The following is a 14056-nucleotide window of genomic DNA, read 5'->3' on the forward strand; positions in this document are numbered from 1 at the left end:
TTTCTCTCGAAAAAGGCGGGTCTGCTGTTGTCGCTTCCGTCTATAACTTTCCGTGTTCTGCTGGGTCCCTTGCTGTAGCATTCTTCTACTACGGAATTTGCCTACATTTCTCGTTGAATCAACCGTTGCGTTGACTTCGTCCCATTAATCAAACGTCGCTCTCAGCCGCATCGTTAATGGCTGCTTTCACTGTACTCCAGCAATCCTCAAGAGGGGTTCCATCCAGCTCACCCTCTTCCGGTAATGCATACTCGAGATGCTGCGCGTATGCTATAGGGCGATATTCAAAACTGAAAAGGCAATAGATGTCTCTTTTTCAGTGGTAGTAAAAACGAAATCCTGAAACAAAGATAGCACCATGGCAGATGAACTAAACACAAAAAGTTATGTATTCACTTTACACTTGATTTGTAATCACTACTTTTTTGATCCAGTTTCCTAATTGCAAGTAATTTACGTTTTTCATTATTTTCCTTACGTTTTGACAGTTTTCCGACTACCATTCTTCCATGCGCTTGTGTTGAAAGTTTGAGAAATTTGAGAATCCAGCGTAGCGCGATCAGTGGGTGGAATACAAACAACAGTGTCGTCGCTCGGCGGCCGGTGAAAGAAACTGAATGTTCGAAAGGTTGTTACCTGTACTTTTTGCCGCTGGCGCCAACTGTTAGCAGTTAAGAACGAAATAAACAGTCGTTACCCTATTGCGGTATCTGGTTGCTAGCGGCTCTAGGTCATACTGGGCGCCATCGGCACTATTTGTTGTTAACGACGGAGAGTTTTGAGCGCAGCACGGCATAAAATACATTATACATATCGTGTGAGCACAGGTTAACTATCACCAGATAGCGGTCAGAGTCAATAGCTTCACGAAAGGCTCCAACGTCGATCATGTCGGAGAAAATCCCTCCATCAATCAGAACCAGGGACGAAAATACTCAATCTACCCTCGCCTACATTGATACTTGCTGGGTAGAATCTGACGGCAAGAGTTCAGGCGGACAAGAGGAAGCTGGATTGGGATTTCGGTCGCGGAATAACTCGGTTAAACAACGCGAACAATACGGTTTATAATTATAATTTTATTCTCTGCTTCTGGTCGGAAAACACGTTTTTACGATAATAGTTGTTAGCTGTCAAAAGTATACATTGGCAAGGAACGCACTCACACTAGGTGCGTTAGTGGTAGTAGATACACGGAAAGATTAATGTAGGTGAGGAACTAGCAGTGCTCCCATTCCACACTCCCCCTCAATGCGGTGTCCTCACTGTTCGACGCCAAGACCAAGCATCTTACGAAAGTCCTGATGCTTCTGTGGGCCGAGCGGCTTCGTAAATATATCTGCCTACATTTCATCGGTGGGGCAGTACTCCAACAACACTTCTCCTTTGAGACACAACTCCCGCACGAAATGCTCCCGAGTGTTGATATGCTTCGAACGTCTATTGCTCCTCTCTGTTTTCACAAAGGCGAGACAACCTTGGTTGTCTTCCTTAACCACAGACGGTTGTTGCTGTCTTTCGCCGAACTCGTTGAGTAGTTGCCGAAGCAATATCGTTTCTTGGCAGGCCTCGCTGAGAGCATAGTACTCGGCCTCCATAGATGACAAGGTGACGCTCGATTGACGACGGCTGGCCCAGGAAACTACACCACCACCGTATACAAACACAAATCCTGTCGTTGACTTTCTGGTGGCCAGGTCGCCGGCCCAGTCGGCATCGGAATAGCCAACTAACGCCTGATCGGGATCTCCGCCTAGCCTGAGGTACCACTCCTTCGTCCCCTTTAAGAACCGCAAGACTCGCTTGGCTGCGGTCCAGTCGTTCTCCGTAGGCTCCGCAAATTTACGACCAAGGATGGCCGCCGCAACAGCAATATCCGGCCTCGCTACGACCGCTAGGTACAGCAGTCCACCGACGAGACTACGGTACACGTTAGGATCCTTCAGTGGTGCACTTGTATCTTCCGCCTTCACATATCCAATGTCCATTGGTGTTCTAGCCTCCTTTGCTTCAGACATTCCGTTTCGCTCAATTAACTTGTCGACGTAGTTCATTAGGCGCACATGGTAAACTCCTTCCTTCACGAAGATCTCCATCCCCAGAAAGTGTCGCGGTTGTCCTAGGGATGTCAGCTCGAACTCTGCGTTAAGGTGTTTGAAGCATTTATTCAGTTCCCCTTCAGATGACGACGCCAGGAGAATGTCATCGACATAAACGATGAGCAACACTCTGATTTCTCCCACCAATTTGATATAAAGGCATGGGTCCGCACTCGATCGCTTGAATCCGCTGTTCAGCAACACGTCTTGGAGCCTTTTACACCAGCATCGAGCGGATTGCCGGAGCCCATAGATACTCCGCTTCAAACGGCATACTAGATCTTCATGTCCTCGCTTGACGTACCCCGGCGGTTGCCGCATAAAAACCTCTTCGTCGAGGCTGCCGTATAGGTACGCCGTCTTGACGTCCAGGTGACGAATAATCAACTTCCGCTTCGACGCAATCGAGAAAAATGTTCGCAATGTTGCGTGTCGGGCCACGGGCGCGAAGACTTCCTCAAAGTCCTCTCCGTAGCGTTGGGTGTGTCCTTGTGCGACAATAGACCATTTCCGTCAGACCTTACCCCCTGTTTTTATATTTTTCTTCGAAAGACGATTATTTTTAATGATTATTGTCGCTTTCAGATCTAATTTATATGCACTCCCGATTTTATTATGATTTTTTGAAAACTTGAGAATTCACCACATTTTGAGTAGTGCGGCACAGTTGTTTCAACCCTGTGGGTGAACAAACTGGAGATTTTTCCACAACTTTCAATCTCACCCCTGTGTTGAGTGTTTGTAGACATAACGAAATGTCAATGTCTAATCAAGCACGCGACGACCAAGGTTCTGGATTTACTCAGGTGGCACAGATCATTGATGCGTGCCACTCGTTCTCTCTTTTACACTCCCGCTGTTCTTTTGCAGAGCAAATAGTGACGTCACTATTTGCGCTGCATAAGAACAGCGGGAGAATAAAAGAGAGAACTAGTGGCACGCATCAATGATCTGTGTCATCTGAGTAAAATCTATAACATTGCACGACAAAACGGAGAAACCTTACACAACGGATAGGGATGGTACACAAATTATGTCCGCTAAATTTCAACATTTTCGACTCCCTCTCCCCCCTTTGACACACTTTTTGTATGAGTCCTCTGAAAATTTTGCAAGACTTGTCACGCTTGGCTCGACACCTCCCCCCCCTTGGAGCGTGACGTAATTTGTGCATGACCCCATAGCAAATGAGCCTCTGTACGTGCCATCAATTCTCGATTACTTTTTCAAATCGACGTAAGTAACTTCCATACGGTTTTGAGAAAATTAACTCAGAAGAATCACAACCTGTCTTCTAAAAATGTTTTAAAATGAATCACATTTTTAACATTTTTTCGACGTGTACATTGCTTAAATTTTGCATGCAATGAGCTCGCGTTCAAAAACTATGGAGTTCATATTATTTCACACGTGAATTTTATGACAAAATTATAAGCCGTTTTATTCAGTTACTTGCGACGTTTTTCTACCAGTGTAAAATCGACTCAAGTAGTGTTTTGTTTTGATTCGTGGTTAAGTCACTTTGTCTCTCCATACAGCGGGGCGGCGAAAGTAGTGGTTAGGTTGCGAAAGTTGAAAATCTTACTTTCGTCGTTTTGTAAATCCGGAAATTAAACGTTCCAAAAGTGAAAAGTCGAGTTGGTTCAAAGCGAAACGTGTAGAATTTCGTCTGCGAAACACGTAGGATCGATAAAGTAAGTTTGTATACTTTTTTGACTTGAGTCTGTATGAATAAGTTTTCGAGAATTCTTTTGTTCTTATGACTTTTACTGTGCGCCGTGTGTTGGTGCTGTCTCACTCTCTCTCACGGGCAACTTGAAAACAGGGCGCACAGTAAAACTCAAACGTTTTATGGCATGCATAGGCTCATACCGTTTGATATCTGCTGCTTGTATCGTCTAACTGTTCCGAAACCATATGGCCAATGGAGTATACATGCTTCCCCTTTTCACTACTCTAATAAATCTCCCCGGAAAATCCTCCACGACCACCACAAATATCCCCTTCATCTTCCCACCGGAAGCCTCTGCCGTGCTCTGCTATAGTCTTCGAAAAAGGTTCTGCTCCCGGTGGCAAACTGGGCCGGTGGCAAACCCGCCGTTGTCGTGAAAGATTTCTTCGTACTGGATCTCTTCTACATATTAAAATACCGGTGGTGGAACCGCAGTTAAAAACATTGCCGACCAGCAGCTGCACCAAGAGGGTTTCCGGGATGGTTTTGATGATTTCAGCCACGGTGGAAGTGGCGGATGAAAACATAAATAAAGGGAACTGTCATGATTGATTAGAAACAGCTGATCAAATATTCACCACAACGTGGAGACAAAAATCATAGGAGAAAAAGGGGTCCGATAAGAATCGGAGAGAAATAAATTGTAGGGAACCGTGGGGTGTACTGTCGTGCCGCCAGTTTTTCATTGTTTTTCAATAGTTAGAGTCATCAAAACACATGGGTTCCTTGGGAAAGTTTGTTCAGTAAATTAATAGAAAGCATATGAGCCATTAAAAAAAATTCACGGAAATGGTCTATTCGGGCCTTGTATTTGACTATCTCGTTCTGTTCGTTACGCTTTATCTTGAAGACCCATCTAGAGCCGACAGTCTTCCTTCCTTTGGGTAGCGGAACGAGCTCCCACGTTCCATTCCGCCGATGGGACTCCAGCTCTTCATCCATCGCCAAACGCCATTCCCGTATCTTCACAGCTTCCTTGAAAACTACTGGCTCGTCAAGAGCGCACGCCGCAACTCCTGCAGTATCCAGCTCGAAGTCTTGCAAGTAGCGTGGAGCTACGCCTCGATTTTGTCTGCCGGATCGTCGCACATCCAGCGCCGGTTCGTCCTCCAAATTCCGAGAATCGTAGAACTCCTCCGGATCCGATTCTCCGCCAACAGCCCCTTCTTCTTTGTAACCGTCATCCTTGAATCAGCTTGATTTCTTCTTCGTTGAGCCTCCTCCACGGAGGAGGAGCCATTGCCGAGTTCAACAAAACGGGCATCACGACTCGCGACGATGTTGTCGGTACCGGGAACTAGGAACCGATAACCTTTTTGGTTCATACAATACCCCACGAACTTGAGCTTACGGGCCTTGCTGTCCAGTTTTCCCCTTTTGACATCAGGCACGTGCACGAAAGCCTCGCTCCCAAAAACACGGATGTGACTCAAATCTGGCTTTCTTCCCCACCATAGCTCAAATGGTGTCTTCTGAAGCGAACGCGATGGCAATCTGTTTTGAAGGTATGTTGCCGTGAGGATCGCCTCTCCCCAAAACCTTTTCTCCAAGCCGGCATCAATTAGCATGCACGTCGCCATCTCCAAAAGAGCCCGGTTCTTCCGCTCCGCGATGCCGTTTTGTTGGGGTGAGTACGGCGTGGTGAATTGTGGCCGTATTCCCTCCTGTTTGTAGAATCGACGGAGCTCGTTATTATCGAATTCGCCGCCCCCATCAGAGCGGATCACCTTGGGCTTGCGGTTGAACTGGGTCTCGGTCCACTTCACGTACTCCTTAATACAGTCAGCGGCTTCCTTTTTGCTTTTCAGCAGGTAGGTCACAGTGAATCTGCTAAAATCATCTATAATGTTCATCACATACCTGTTACCATTCGGCGTCTCGTTCTTCATCGGCCCATAGAGGTCGGTGTGGACAATGTCGAGGATCTGCGCCACCTTCCGCTCCGTAACAGGCGGAAACGGCAATCGGGCTGACTTGCCCTCCAAGCAGCATTCACAAACGATCTTCAAGCCGCAGTCTACGACTTTCACACCGGTTGCCAGGTGCTCCTTGTTAATTCGCTCCACCGCTACCCAATCTCGGTGGCCAAGGCGTCTATGCCATTGGTGCTGGCAGTTCGGAAGATGTTGACCCGATGCTATCGCCGCCGACTCTTTGGTCTTCAGGTAGTACACACCGCCGGAGCGACACCCCGTCGCTACAACGGTATCACTGGAACTCACAACACGGCAGCCATCACTGTCAAACACCACACTCATGTTCTTCTGTGCCAATTTCGTCACTGAAATCAGGCTGGAGGCCAGTCCCGGCACGTATTTAACCTCACTCATTTTCTTCGTCATCGACCCCACGGATGACACCACTGCCTTCACCCAATATTTGGGTCTTCTTCCCGTCCGCCAGTGTGATCCACCCACCAGCAAACTCCCGCAGCGACGTGAAAAAGGAACGATCGGATGTCATATGGGCGCTTGCCCCACTATCAATCAGCCACAGCGACGTTTTCTCACTACCCGCTTTGAAGGCGGCAAACTTCTGCTCTACATTAGCGGCTTTTGCCTTTGCATTGCCACTAGCACCACTCTTCGATGGATTGTCATTCGGTTTCCCTTCGGCCAAGAACTTCCGGCAGTTCCTTTTCAAGTGGCTGGCCTTCTTGCAGAAGTGACACGTTCTGCTCTCCTTGCCCCGCTTGTTTTCGGAAGACCACATTGCCTTCTCCCCCTTTCCGGAAGAACCTTCGCGCTCCAAACGGCGATGGTATTCGTCCGAAAGTTTGGACTTGACTGTATCAATCGTTAGGTCATCTTCGGACCGGGAGTCGAGGGCGGTAACGATACCATCGAACGACGGGGGTAGGCTCCGGAGCAGCATACAAATTTTCACGTCCTTTTCCAATTTTGTGCCCGCTGCGTCCAACCGGTCGAAAAGGTCATCCATCTCCAGCAGATGCCTCTCGAGATCACCGGCTTCCGGAAGATTCGTGGCACATAGCTTTTTCAGCAGCGAAACACGGAGCGATCGCGTTGTCTTTTCGTGATATGTCTTCAGGGCATCGTACACTTCACGCGCATACTCACAGTTCTTTATCAAAGACAGTTGACTGTCCTCTAGCAGTAACACTAATGTCGCTTTCGCCTTGCGATCGTCCCGTTTCCACGCCACTGTTTTCACTAACGGAATATCGTCCTCCACCACACTCCACAGATCATCGCGGTCGAGCAGCATTCGCGCTTTGATCTTCCAGGTGGACCAGTTCGTTCCGTTCAGTTTGGGAACGGAGAATTTCACATCGACCATCTTCACAACACTTTTCGCGCAAACAACAACACTCTTATTCGCCCGGTGGCGGAATCCAGGTCGCACGCACGGGTACAGTACTCGACACCGCCGAAACTGTCTAAACGGGAGACCACTTTTTCACCGAAATTTTCACTCCGTCGCGAGCAGCGCTGGGCCCATAACCTGACGGCAAGAGCTCAGGCAGACAAGAGGAAGCTGGATTGGGATTTCGGTCGCGGAATAACTCGGTTAAACAACGCGAACAATACGGTTTAGAATTATAATTTTATTCTCTGCTTCTGGTCGGAAAACACGTTTTTACTAGAGTGCCTGTAAACAAGAGTGACGTCATGTTCCAGTTTTGACAGGTCTCCTGCTCGATTGGAACGCGGATTTGTATGGAAATGACAGTTCGCCGCTGTTCCAATTTTGACATTGACGCCACTCCTATCTAGATCCACTCTGGTTTTTACGATAATAGTTGTTAGCTGTCAAAAGTATACATTGGCAAGGTACGCACTCACACTAGGTGCGTTAGTGTTAGTAGATACACGGAAAGATTAATGTAGGTGAGGAACTAGCAGTGCTCCCATTCCACAGAATCTTCGTTGATTTTTATTTGTTTTTATCCTCACCTTGACAACACAACAAAGATTGGCAAAGCGCTTGCGCAAGATTGTCAGTTTCCTTTTAACGTGCTGCTACTCAACCGCTTTTTGATAATCAAAAACAAAAAATGATATTCATTCTAACCAGCTTGACTTTTTTACATTCCGCTTCGGGAAGTTGTAATTTTTGCACGAGGTACACTAAAGACGCGTCAATATAATCCATTCCGTGCATCGGATCCTTCATTACCCGTATAGCAGCATATTGTTTATAAATTTGAACCTCATTGATAATCAATTTTCTAAAACTGACACTCTTCTGCTTCTGATAATCAAAAACACCAACGACATACGGGCATCGTTGTTTGTTTTGCCCATCTACTTTTGTGCCGTCTTCATTGGTACAATCATATTGGTGGTGGTGTGGTTACTTTGATGGTGGCATAAATTCAGTGAATTGAGTATGGACCAATGCACGAGTTCACTATTTGACGTTTGGGCGGTGCCGTGTTATTTACGTGACCATGGCAACGAATGAATTCGGCACCGCTCAAACGTCAAATTAGTGAACTCGTGCATCGGTCCATAGTGAGCATGATTTTTTTCGTCCCTGATCAGAACGTGATCAATTTGTGATTCTGTTGGCCAATTTTTTTTTGACATTTAACGCATTTTTCTATCTGATGAATGTATTTCGAATAAGAGTTCATACACAAAGCTCATAACACCAAAAACGGTCATTTTTGACACCCTCCAACCCCTACGTTACGCATTTTGTATGAATATTTTTCGAATTTTATATGAACTGTAAAATCTTGGGAACATTATGTTATGAAATTTGTGAATAGGTCCTAAATATTTCATCGAATTGCTTTGTACTTCTCAATCACTAGCTTCTTGTCGATCCGATTACGACTCGAAAGAGCGATTTTGATTCGGAATTAGGTCGTTTAGCAGACGTTGGATAATGTACAGCTCGTGCTGATAAAATCATCATTTTGTAATTTGTTGCACGCATCCTCAACTAAAATGTAAGCCAGTTTTTACTGTGCCCATTCTCTCACTACATGCGATCTCGGCGTGATTGGAAATGAACCCTTCTCACTGTGAACTGTCAAAATCGCAGTCATGCATGCTTGTTTTCTGTCTCGTCCTTCAGTCTCACGCGCTCGGTCCGGTTTTGCGTGCAGTCTTTCGGTGCAGTTTTTGCAAGTAAATTTCGGTAAATTTATTGCATCAACAAGCTTCCTGGTCTCCCGAAAAGGATTGGAACCGTGTCCAAAATGACCATCAGTAGTTTCCTGCGTGTGCGCCACTCTCTGGCCGCGGCAAAGTGCGTTCTTGAGGTTGGTGCATTCGTCTTTGGGTTATATAACTAAGATGGGCATTTACCGGGATTCTAATCCGTTTTACGTGCCTTTTTAGAATGCTAAGCAATCGTTCTCGAGTCATGCGGCCTTCGCCGAGCACGCCAAGTTGGAGAGAATCCGGAACATCGGTATTTCGGCGCATATTGACAGCGGAAAGACGACGCTGACCGAGCGCATTTTGTTCTACACGGGGCGGATCAAGCAGATGCATGAAGTCAAGGGAAAGGACAATGTGGGAGCCACTATGGATTCGATGGAACTGGAACGACAGCGCGGTATTACGATTCAGTCCGCTGCCACTTACACAATGTGGAAGGACCACAATATTAACATCATCGATACGCCCGGTCATGTGGATTTCACCGTGGAGGTTGAGCGCGCTCTTCGTGTTCTGGACGGTGCCATTCTGGTTCTGTGCAGTGTGGGAGGCGTTCAGAGTCAAACTTTGACCGTTAATCGGCAAATGAAGAGGTATGCTATGATTTGTAATTGATACATGTCTGGTAGCAGGACTCTTTTCAGAGTCTTGGACTCTATTTTAATGCAAGTCGCTAAACAGTCTATGTCTAATGGAAGGTCTCTAAAGTCTATTTTAACCAAAATGATCTCTAACGTCACTGTTTTCTTCATTCTGTTTACAGTGAATATTGGTGCAAAGTTTTAAGGGCTTTAGAAAAACCTTCAGAGACTAAACTTGGTATATTCAACACATTCCTCAGGAATTTCGTCTGTGATTCTTCGAAGAAAAGCCTCAGGAATACTTTTAGTGATTTCTTCAAGGATTCCTTTTGCAAAAAAAAATTCTAAAGGTTCCTCCATCAATTATCACTAAAATTACTCCAGCATTTTTAATGATAGAATGCATAGAATATTCCCCCGAAATTTGTCCTGGGAAATGCTTGAGCACTTCAACGCTACTTGCTCCAATAATTTACACAGGATTTTTTTCCCTATCACACAATGCAGCTCACAATCCTTCGAACAAATTAAGCATTTCAGATGACATATATCGATTTCGACGTTTCTGTGACTTGTCAGACTTGATAAAGAAGTTCAATCCCTCAAATTGTCTGAGGAATCAGTCTTTTGTTCATGGCTCTTGTTATATTTCTTGGTTTCTGCTTATTCTCATTTTTCAAGCAAGAAGTCTCTAAAGTTCCCATTATTGAGACGCTCAGTCGCTACCAGCCTTGTGATTGTAGATTGATAGATTTATAACCTGGAGCACATTTATCATTTCAGATACAACGTTCCGTGCTTGGCTTTCATCAACAAGTTGGATCGAACCGGGGCCAATCCGTACCGTGTGTTGGGCCAGATGCGTTCCAAACTGAATCACAATGCCGCCTTCATCCAGCTGCCGATCGGCGTGGAAAGCAACTGCAAAGGAATTGTCGATTTGGTCAAGCAGAGGGCTCTGTACTTTGAGGACCACTTGGGACTGACAGTTCGAGAGGATGAGATTCCCCAGGAAATGCGGGCGGAGAGTGACGAGCGTCGCCATGAATTGATTGAGCACTTGTCCAATGTTGACGAATCTATCGGGGAACTGTTCTTGGAGGAAAAAACGCCAACGGAACAGGTCATTATGGCCGCAATACGTAGGTCAGCTCTGAAGAGGACATTTACACCGGTTTTGGTGGGAACGGCGTTGAAGAACAAAGGTGTGCAGCCTCTGTTGGATGCAGTTCTGAACTATTTGCCCCATCCGGGAGAGGTCGAGAATATTGCCCTTATTGAAAAGAAGGGCAAGGAACCACAGCAGATTATGCTGGATCCGGCCCGAGATGGAAAAAGTCCTTTTGTTGGATTGGCGTTCAAATTGGAAGCCGGTCGGTTTGGTCAGCTGACCTATTTGCGTTGTTACCAAGGTGTACTCAGGAAGGGAGACAGCATTTTCAACGTCCGCTCAGGAAAGAAGGTCCGATTGGCTCGCTTGGTCCGACTACACTCGAATAACATGGAAGATGTGAACGAAGTCTACGCAGGGGACATTTTCGCCCTGTTCGGTGTCGATTGCGCTAGCGGTGATACCTTCGTGACTAATCCCGATTTAGAGCTCTCTATGGAGTCTATTTTCGTGCCTGACCCAGTTGTCTCGATGGCAATCAAACCAGCCAACAACAAGGATCGTGACAACTTCTCCAAGGCAGTCGCCCGGTTTACCAAAGAGGATCCAACCTTCCGGTTTGCCTACGATACCGATATCAAGGAAACGCTCGTCTCGGGAATGGGTGAATTGCATCTGGAAATCTACGCGCAACGAATGGAACGTGAGTACAACTGCCCAGTCATTCTAGGTAAGCCGAAAGTAGCCTTTCGTGAAACTCTAGTAGCTCCCTGTGAATTCGACTTTCTGCATAAGAAGCAGTCTGGTGGACAGGGTCAGTATGCTCGAGTAACGGGTGTTCTGGAGCCACTGCCACCCCATCAGAACACAACCATCGAGTTTACCGACGAAACCGTTGGTACCAACGTCCCGAAACAGTTCGTGCCCGGAATTGAAAAGGGTTTCCGTCAGATGGCCGAGAAGGGTCTGTTATCCGGGCACAAACTTTCCGGTATCAAATTCCGCCTGCAGGATGGTGCCCACCATATCGTGGATTCCTCAGAATTGGCCTTCATGTTGGCTGCGCAAGGAGCAATCAAGAGCGTCTTCGAGAACGGAAGCTGGCAAATTTTGGAACCAATCATGATGGTCGAGGTGACGGCACCGGAAGAATTCCAAGGAACGGTCATCGGACAGCTGAACAAGCGACATGGTATCATCACTGGCACTGAGGGCTCCGAAGGATGGTTCACGGTTTATGCCGAAGTTCCCCTCAACGACATGTTTGGCTATGCAGGAGAACTTCGATCCAGTACGCAGGGCAAGGGCGAGTTTAGCATGGAGTACAGTCGGTATTCGCCGTGCAAACCGGATGTCCAGGAGAAGCTGATGCAGGACTACCAAATTGCGCAGGGTAATGTGGTGGTGGACGCCAAGAAGCAGCAGAAGAAGAAAAACTGAGGGCTTTCGTTTGGAAAGCGGGATGAAAAGCGGGTGCTGATCTGTACATACTAGGATTAATTGAAACTATGTTACATTCAAGATAGGCTAACTAATTGGAACAAATCATTAAAATGATTACAAATCAAAACTGTGCATTGCGTTTTAATTTGCCCAAGAATTATCAATCGATCTTAATACCTAACACTAATCAGTACTTTTCAGTCCTTTTTTCTACTATTGATCCTTGTTTGGACCCGTGCCTTCGATTTTTCGTTGTACTCGTTGGCGAAAGCTAGCGGTGGTAATCCTTCTTGGACACCGTCTTGGGAAAAAACCTCTCGAAGGTCATGTCTTCTTTCGTTTATTCACTAAACAAAAGGAAGGGTGAATACCATCAGTGCACCAGATTCCGCTCATTTAAGGGAAGTTATGTGTTTGAATGTTTATTATGTAATAACTATTGTGTCGATCAATACTATTTTTATGTCACAATGTAGCTCCAAGTATAGGTAATCGACGGCAAAATAAAAAGAATTTGAAAAACTTTCATAAAAAAATATTTAATTGCATTTGTTACTGCAACGTAGTGTTCCTATTTTCGCTCACGGTAAACAGATTTCGTGACGAACTTACTAAAAATGCATTATTTCGAATTTCGTTATTTATCCTGATATTTTTTGTGGTCAAACCATAGCTACTACTGCAATAAAGAAGGCTGTATACTAAAATCGACATTTCTTTAAAATTTTGTTTATTTTTTTTGCATGAGCGGTTATTGGAACACACAAACATACCTAGTGACCCAATAACCGCTCACGAGGTCTTGTGTTTTTAATATAAAGAATTATTTAATCAAATGAAAATATTTTAAGACGACTTCATTTGAAAGTTTTTAATATTGCTAGAATATATCCGTGCGAAAAATGTTGGTTTTTGACACGAAAAATCAATTTTTACACTAGTGAGCGGAAATAGGGGCATGAGCGGATACTGGTGCACTGATGGTATCTTAAATCACAACTTCCTTCCAAAACAGAGGGGTTTAAAACTGTCACTAAACGTGGCAAGAATGAAAAAAGGACGTTTCTCCGGAATGCGCACTTTCTTCCTAGGGTGAAATGGATAATGTTGATAATTGCAACGAAATGAGCAATCAGTTCGATGCCCTAGACAAATTTTCCGAACACCAAATCGAAGCAGCCTCTAGCCCAAGCTCTTTGATTCAAGTGAGGAAACAAAGAGTACCGCCTATCGTGGTCAGTTGTTCCGAATTTGGGGGATTCAGGCAGGAGATCTTGAACTCCATTAGGGAAATCAAGGCCTCCTTCCAAATCGCAAAGAGAGGAGACTGTCGCGTTTTGCCGGAAATTCTTAAAGATCGCGAACTTCTTCTCAAACATCTAGAAGAAGCACAAATTTTACACATAAAACTGAACGTTTGTTCAAAGTCGTCTTGAAAGGTCTCGCGAGTGACTTTAAGTCACCTGAAGAGATCAAAAATGGAATAAATGATTTACTTGGATTTTCCCCAGTCCAAGTAATCATTATGAAAAAGAGAACCCAATCTGGCATTGTTCGGAAAGGGTTTTCTCAAGAATATTATTTAGTTCACTTTAACAATTAGCTAATAATTGTTAAAGCTTTAGAAAAAGCAAAACTTATGTTCGATATCCGTGTGACGTGGAAACATTTCCAGAAGCCTGGAGGAAATTACCACAACCCCACTCAGTGCCGTCGGTGACAAAAGTGGGGTCATGGTACAAAAAATTGTCGCATATATGCTAAATGCATGATTTGCGGAGGTTCTTCTCACGCCAAGGACGTATGTCCAGTGAAGGAAGATAAGTTCTTATGCGCCAATTGCAAGGGCAATCATTAGTCAAATTTTTGGTCTTGCCCTTCGGACAAGAGAGTCGTTGATGCTCGTGCCAGGCAGATGAAAGATAATATCCGTTACGATAACGGTCGTTTCC

General features: G+C 45.4%; 1 protein-coding gene across 1 annotated transcript; it reads left to right on the forward strand.

The window, feature by feature from the left end:
• Window positions 1-8856: 8856 nt before the first annotated feature.
• On the forward strand, window positions 8857-12231 carry LOC5573819 (elongation factor G, mitochondrial). The gene is made up of 3 exons (XM_001661014.2): window positions 8857-9067; window positions 9147-9562; window positions 10334-12231. Exons 1-3 carry the CDS (start codon window positions 9005-9007, stop codon window positions 12099-12101), a joined length of 2247 nt encoding a protein of 748 aa, XP_001661064.2. The 5' UTR covers window positions 8857-9004; the 3' UTR covers window positions 12102-12231.
• The last annotated feature ends 1825 nt before the right edge of the window (window positions 12232-14056 follow it).

This window comes from Aedes aegypti, chromosome 2 (assembly GCF_002204515.2).
Source record: "Aedes aegypti strain LVP_AGWG chromosome 2, AaegL5.0 Primary Assembly, whole genome shotgun sequence".
Taxonomy (NCBI): domain Eukaryota; kingdom Metazoa; phylum Arthropoda; class Insecta; order Diptera; family Culicidae; genus Aedes; species Aedes aegypti.